Source organism: Hemibagrus wyckioides, linkage group LG07 (genome assembly GCF_019097595.1).
Source record: "Hemibagrus wyckioides isolate EC202008001 linkage group LG07, SWU_Hwy_1.0, whole genome shotgun sequence".
Lineage (NCBI taxonomy): Eukaryota > Metazoa > Chordata > Actinopteri > Siluriformes > Bagridae > Hemibagrus > Hemibagrus wyckioides.
This window is the reverse complement of record NC_080716.1, coordinates 26,055,358-26,063,075: the sequence shown is the minus strand read 5'-3', so window position 1 is coordinate 26,063,075 and position 7,718 is coordinate 26,055,358. Positions and strand designations below refer to the sequence as shown.

Sequence of the window (7,718 nt, the reverse complement as noted above, 5' to 3'; positions counted from 1 at the left end):
ATAAAGCGGGTATAGAAAATGGATGATTATGTCCAATTATTAATGGACAAAATAGATTTTCTATGTGGTCTCACACTTTTGGAGCTTAATGTATATAAGCCCTTCCCGACAACTGACAGGAAACTCCATAAGGTTTATTCTGAACTTGTAAGATGCTATCTGTAATAAAGTCTGCTTTCATATCCTGTTGATATTGTTACAGCAAGGGAATTAAGTGAGATCATTTTCTGTTGGCGTGTCCGACCTTTCCTTGATGGTCATCATGAATCATCACTTCCCTGTAGCCACAGAAACTGTCCATAATGTTACATTTCAGGTTCATTATACTGACATTAAAGTTGAAGATATGAAGAAAACACTAACTACCACCATCAACACCACCACCAACAACAACAACAACATCAGAAATCCATCCTAAACAGTCAAATTTTGTATATACTTGAGTCAGATCTGAGTCAAATTTGTCATGCAATTGTGAATTTCCATAAATATTCACACAAGTGTTCTAATCAGGAATGCTCCATTTACTCACTGTTACAAAAATATACATCACGGAAGTTCTAAGTTCAGCATCTTTTGCAAGTTCTCATCTTCTAACTTCTTTTATGTCACACTATTACCACCGAGGTGCAACATACTAGAGGTACAACATCAGTTATCTTGACATTTTTAAATGTCAAAAAGCTGCTGTAACAAGCCTGTATAAATCATCATAAGTCTTATGCACAGTAGATGTCATGTAGTCATCAAACATGACCTGTCAGGGCTTCACCATTATTATAATAATATCAGAAAAGAATAAAATACAACCAGGTGGAATGATGTGGCTTTAACATCAGGTAGAGTTTTTTTTTTTTTTTCCAATACCAGCATGCTAAACACTTTTCTTCATCTTATACCATAGAGAATGTGTCAACACTAACAATTATTTATTAGCGACAATAATATATTAGCTTGGATTACTGTCTCTTCTGAGTTTCCGCTTCATATCCAGTCTTCCTGGGATATGCTCCAGCTCCACAGCAACGCTGATCAGACTTACTGAAGATTAAATGCGTTAAAAAATTTTAAATAAAAAATTGTGACAATTTCCTGAGGTGACAAATCGTTCAGGATTAAATCGATCTGATGATGTATATGCCTCAGGCGCTGGATGTTTAGTAGAAATTTTGCCAAAAACTTCATCCAGATTACTAACCAAAAGCTGTTCAAAACAGATATACCCAGTGCACATGGTTACTTTCACCTCTCGTGGTAACTTCTCGAGGTACATGCTCAAAGTACCTCTCAGGAGTCCCTAAATCAGTGCGCCGATACAAGCACCCTCATCCTCTGCAAATCCTAATAGCTTGCTCTGAATCATATGCACAAGTATGAGCAAATTTGCATCACTCTCCAAATCCTCCAGCAGTTAAGGCTGATTTTGCCACTCCCTGATCCTCTTTAAGCCGTGACCTGGCAAGAAATCGATTGCTACTCCAGGCCCTCAAATAAATATGGGCAATTTAGCTCGTACTGAATCATCCGTGAAAACTCTGGTGGTTATTTTAAGACTGTGGATAATATTCAAGGTAATTTGGAAGCATTTTTTAAAGTTTACGTCACATTTTCAGCATTTTAATGAGATATCAGTTTCTCTTTAGACGTTATAGATCATAGATGCCTGTAGATTGACTGTATATCTAAAATCTAGAAATTGATAAGTTGAAAAAAAAGAAAAGAAACACAAATATAAATAACGTGAACTTCAATAAAACTGCAATTGAGAAAAAAATAATGTGGAAGTGTTGTTAATATGAGATTCCAGGGAAAAAAAAAAACAGCTCAAATAAAAGACGGTACATTACATTTGCCTTTTTTTTTTCCCTTATAGCTGTTGCTATAGAAACAGTGAATATATTACGTCATTATAAAGTGCATTAGTATAATGCATTAAGTGCATTAATATAAAACTGCCAATTGAAGCCGCTGCTGAGGAAAAGAAACCAACATGATCAGATCCGAGAAATCAACAGCGCTGCCACGTAACACTGCCATGTCCATCACACAAACCTTACAAATCTCTAAAGATTCCATAAAGACACATTTACTTCACTATGATCCTGCACACTGCGTTTTACCGCTGCCTCATGTAACTCAGCTGCACTTAAGCTTGGATACATCACTTTCCATTCTGTCAGTGTTTGATCAGATTCCATCACCTCTTCGTAATTCTTCTTATTTCTGTTTGAAAATATTTCTTAAATTTAGTTTATTTATATGTAGAGTCTGAAGAGAAATGGTCAGGTTTTCATTGCACTTTAAGGTATATACTGTATTGTACTGTGTATGTGAAAAATAAAATCCTTAAAATATATAAAATACAATATTTAATAATAAAATAATTGTTATTATTCGAATCAATCAAGGTCCAGTCTGGAATAATAGCGTAACAAATACAAATATTATGAACCCAGGGGTCCAGAGAAAGTAACACTTATGGTCATGCTAAGGTACTGCTACTGATTTGTACATTTTTTTCAAGACTTTTCCTTGCTATTATATTTGTTTTCCTGCCTTGTGTCCTGTATTTCCTGTAATTTTAGGTTTCTGTGTCTTCCGTATGTCCTGTCGAAATTCCACAGAGGTTGCTGGAGGAGTCACGGAGTAAGAATTTCATATTATTGTGTATACACTGACTGTTTCTTGTACAAATCTTGAATCCTAACGCTTGGATCCTGTTGTCTGTTTGGACTCACACACAGTAAAGAAAGTAGCTGATACAATACATACATGTGATAGGAAACAATAAATAAGTAAATACATAAAGTAGCACTATGGCAGAAAAATCTTCCTCACACACGGTGTATTACACACTATATTCCTACACCGTGTTTATACCACGTCCTGGGATTTGAACCAGAATTTTTTGAGATGGTATTTCAAATTGAACTTAACATTAAGCGGATATTATGCATGTGGCAACCTGCAAAATGTACAAAAACTTTTCTTTTATTTCTTAGTAGCTGAATATCAGAGAAAAAGAAAACCCACTATATTCTTTACAAATATGCAAATTCTGTCACTCAGGAAGATGCATCTATGTCGCAAATTGCATACTAATGTACCAAACAGCATGCCAGAATAATTATCATTATTAGATATACATATAGAAGAATAGCAATAACGACGGATTCTTCTCCTGCCGCTGTCCTCTCATCCCAGTACAAAACAATAAAAATTGATTAACACTGACATTCAGCTTGGAAAAGGGTTAAATATGGAGCATCAAACTCCATGAACAACGGTGAGTCTGAAATAATAGATAAGATAAGCTCACATAACCATGTAAAAAAAAAAAAAACCTCAATACCAAATTCACTTAAAATATTCAACCTTTAATATTCATCATAGTCTTCCAAATTGATCTTTATTCAACTAAAAGCGCTGAAGAAGTTCAGAAGTCTGGTGAAATGTACTGCACAAGACTTTATAGCACAAATAATTCAGTAAATACACTGATTCCACGATAATACTGTGTATATACAGAGTTTACATAGCAAAGCATCATTCAGGCGAATGTACAGCATGAACAGAGTCAGTACAGTACACGAACATCACAACGCCACAAGGTGGAGATATAAACACAGAGCGAGGTTTAACACATTCAGGACTCTTCTTCCTAAAACACTTCACAGAGAGTGAATATACTGTACATCTGGGTCAGTTATGCATTATTTTACACTAGGCCTGCCTTATGCTTTACATAGTGTTCTGTAAGTGCAAAAAACATTAACAAACCAAACTAAATGCATGAGCAAGAAAACTAAAAAGAGAACAGGCAAATTAGGAGACATAACGACAACACAAAAACACAAGGTCAAATCAGAAGACAGAAGAAACAAAACAAAACAAAAAACACAACAAATCAGAAGACATAACAACAACAAAAAACACAAAATCAGATTAGAAAACATAACTAAAAAAAAAAGAAAGAAAAGCAAATCAAGACATAACAACAAAACTGATCAAACTCAGAAACACAGCAAAAAAAGGCAAATCGGGAGACAAAACATTTTATTAACACATTAGCAAACTCAGAAACACAGCAGTTAATCAAAACAAAACAGCAAATCAAAGAGAAAACATAACAAAACTAAACATACAGCAGTAAATGACAAAATGCAACAATAACCACAAAAAACAACAACAAATCTTAAAACACAACAAACATACACAGTCACAACTCAGAAAACATAAACACACACAGTCACAACTCAGAAAACATAAACACACACAGTCACAACTCAGAAAACATAAACACACACACAGTCACAACTCAGAAAACATAAACACACACAGTCACAACTCAGAAAACATAAACACACACACAGTCACAACTCAGAAAACATAAACACACACAGTCACAACTCAGAAAACATAAACACACACAGTCACAACTCAGAAAACATAAACACACACAGTCACAACTCAGAAGAGACAAACAAAAACACAACTAAGCTGACACCACAACAACAAGCCACAAAAATGGCATTAAATTCAGGAACACTTCAAAAATAACTGTAAACAGAAAGGAGAGGTCCTCACTGAACATCACAGCCTTGTTGCTGATTGGCTACGGCATGTGTCAATCTGAGAAACGGTAGAAAACTAAAAGCGGGATGACGTTTACAGCCTAAATAAATCGACTGCTGCTTTTATTCATGTTTATTTTTTTTTACTCCAGAGTTTTCATATGATATTAATGAAAGATCAAACTTCACATTTCGTATTTTTTTAGCTAGTAAACAAATTGTAAATTCGTTTTCTTTGTGATAATCATACGCCACATCCAATCAGGAAAGGATCTGTGCATTGCATTAAGGACCTAGACTTTCTGTTCTGGTGTAATGTTGTTGTGTTTCTAAATTTGCTCTAGCGTTTTGAGTTTCTTAATGTGTTTTGCACTTCTGGGCCACCAAATTTATTAATTATTCCCAAAAAGAAAACAATACTAATAATATAATAATTGCTTTTTTTCCTATTCTTTTTTTTGTGTTGTTTTTTTGGAGAAGACCATGTGTCCAAAAAACTGAAAAGAGAATGAGTGTCATGTGTTTTTAATCAGCAACAGTTTATACCTGAATAAAGTGCAGTTGCAGTAAGTCTTCAGGGATTTGTTTTTATGAGAGCCAGAGAAATCCACAGTGTAGAATTTAATTCTGGGAATTTGACATCACATGACCTGGTGAGATCAGAATAATTCAATTTGTGTTACAAATTAACCTCAGTCACTGATCTGAAGCAAAAAGCAAGGCTGCACATTTGGTCATCCCATGTTGTAATGTCATATCCTGTAAGAAATGTAGTTTGAAATGCCTTAGAACTGTAAGATGATTGAGATTCATGTAAAAGTCATGCAAAAGTTTAGCTGATTATCATTGTCAGCTGTTTAAAAGTAGAAACTCTCCATGGTTTAAAATCTGGTAAAATGTACCGGATGTCTGTGATTTTATATTGTATAATTGAATCTGGTTACTGTTGCAGTGTTTCTGTGTTTAATGAATGGGTTTTTAGGTTTGCTGTAGAAGAAACGGGTAGAGTTGGTCCTTTCAAGGTTCCGAGGTTTGGGTTCTCTGTGGGTTCCTTCTGAGTTGTCCAGTTTCCTCTCCGAGCAAAAACATGCCAGAAAGTGGATTAAAAGAAGAAGAAGCCTTTATTTGTCACATATACATCACATTACAGCTCAGGGAAATTCTTTTCTTCACATATCTCAGCTTAGGAAGCTGGGGTCTGAGCACAGGGTCAGCCTTGATACGATGCCCCTGGGGCAGAGAGGGTTAAGGGCTTTGCTCAAGTGACAACAGGGGCAGCTTGGCAGTGCTGGGGCTTGAAATCCTGACCTTCTGATCAGTAACCCAGAGTAACCCTTTATCGTTGACCATTCACTACTGCCCTAGGTGTAAGAGAGTGGATAAGGTCCACCCAAACCCTAATAAGTTACCAAATATGAATAGTCTGTCACAAAACTATTGGAGCAAACTAGACTATCTCTGGTTGTTGGACGCATTATCTGATGGTGCTTCAGTGGTCCGTTGCTTGGGGCACAGGATCTTTGCAAAAGCTCTGCGGAAGCTGCTGTGGCACAGAGGATACAGGAAAGGGTTGATGGCAGAGTTGAGCCACAGCAGCCAAAATGTCACTTCGTACCAGTGGTGCGAAACACAGTGTCCCCTGCAGGCAGCGCGTATGATCATCAGCAGTGTGTACGGCGCCCAGCACACAGCAAACACACACACAATCACTGCTAAAGACTTTGCGATCTTCTTGTCCTGAATCAGGCGTGTACATTGAGTGCTTCGTATACTCCGTGTGTCAGGGCGTCCTGCAGGAGACGAACAGTTATCACTTTCTGTTTCCGCCTTCGTCTTCTTCGTCACGAGAGAGCCGCGGCAGATGTAGGAGACCAAGCGAAGCCTCTCTCGCTTGGGGGATGTCATGCCACGGATCTTGGGCAAGCACGAGTCTTGCTGGTAGCGGAGTCTCCTCTCACGGATGCTGAGGTATATGCTGAGGTTGAAGAAAGCCACAGAGAGGAAGGGGAAAAAGAACTCGAGTGTGGAGGCAGACAGCAGGAAGTACCAAGTGTGGAAGAACTCAGCAAAGCACTCATCTTCAGGGACATGGCTCTCTCCCGTTACCGCTTCCCACAGTAAGATGGCCGGGCCATACAAGAGGAAAGCCAGAACCCACACGGCAGCCATTTTGGCTAAGGCACTGCGGGTCATCCCTTGCCTCGCCCGATACGACACCTAAAATCATGAACGAGAGCAGAAACACGTACGAGTTAATAAATAATGCAATATATAAACAGCATAAAAAACAATACCTCCGGCATGATAGGTCTAGCTTTTAAGTATTTAAAGTCATGGTCACTGTTAAGAAAATGAAGAAGGCATTATTTGTCAAATTATACATTACAGCAGTGTGAAATTCTTTTCTTCACATTTCCCAGCTTGTTAGGGGAAGCTGGGGTCAGATGCGTCAATGAGTCAATGAGTGCATCCATTTCCAGGTAGTGGAACAGTTCATGAGGGTTAAAGCTAAACAAAACAACCCAAATTTAGTGTCAACCCACATCCAAAGCAGCTGATTCAGCTAATAACTGTCTGATGAATTTAGAATTAGATCAGAAGTGAACATGTAAATGTTAGTGAATAACAGTGAATAACGTCATGAAATGAATAACAGGCTTAACACATGGACACAAAATGTAGCACACCAATGGCAGGAAAGGGGAGGAGTGTTTATGAGCTCTTTAGTGATTATTACAGGACGACTGTATAAATAAGATAATAAAGGACATATTTGTTGTATTGATACATGTATTGTATAGAGCTAAATAACACTGTATTGTTTTATGAATATTTCCAAAAGCCATGTCCTAGGAATAGGCAACAAAATCTGAGAAAATGCCTTGGTCACATATTGGTTACTGCCAACTAAAGCACCCTCCATGCCCCACCCCTTAATGGGGTATTTTCTGACAGTATATGGTGTAAAAAACACAGCAAAGTCTGAAGGTAATGAAACGTTCTCCCCACTCGCAGATGACTTTAAATTGCCTGTGATTTCAAATTCAAAATTTATTTGTCAGATGCATAACCAAATACAGCATTACATGCAGTGACAGAAGAAGAATTAAATAGGAAAAGAAAAATAGAAATACAATAGAATAG

The 7,718-nt window shown here is 37.3% G+C and overlaps 1 protein-coding gene across 1 annotated transcript in view; it reads right to left on the bottom strand.

The window, feature by feature from the left end:
- Positions 1–4,009: 4,009 nt before the first annotated feature.
- The window catches only part of LOC131355575 (histamine H3 receptor), a 28,092-nt gene continuing 24,383 nt past the window's right edge, over positions 4,010–7,718 (bottom strand). The window contains exon 3 of the mRNA XM_058393940.1: positions 4,010–6,791. Within this exon, the coding sequence (XP_058249923.1) occupies positions 6,027–6,791 (765 nt within the window). The 3' untranslated portion in view covers positions 4,010–6,026. The remainder of the gene's footprint in view (positions 6,792–7,718) is intronic.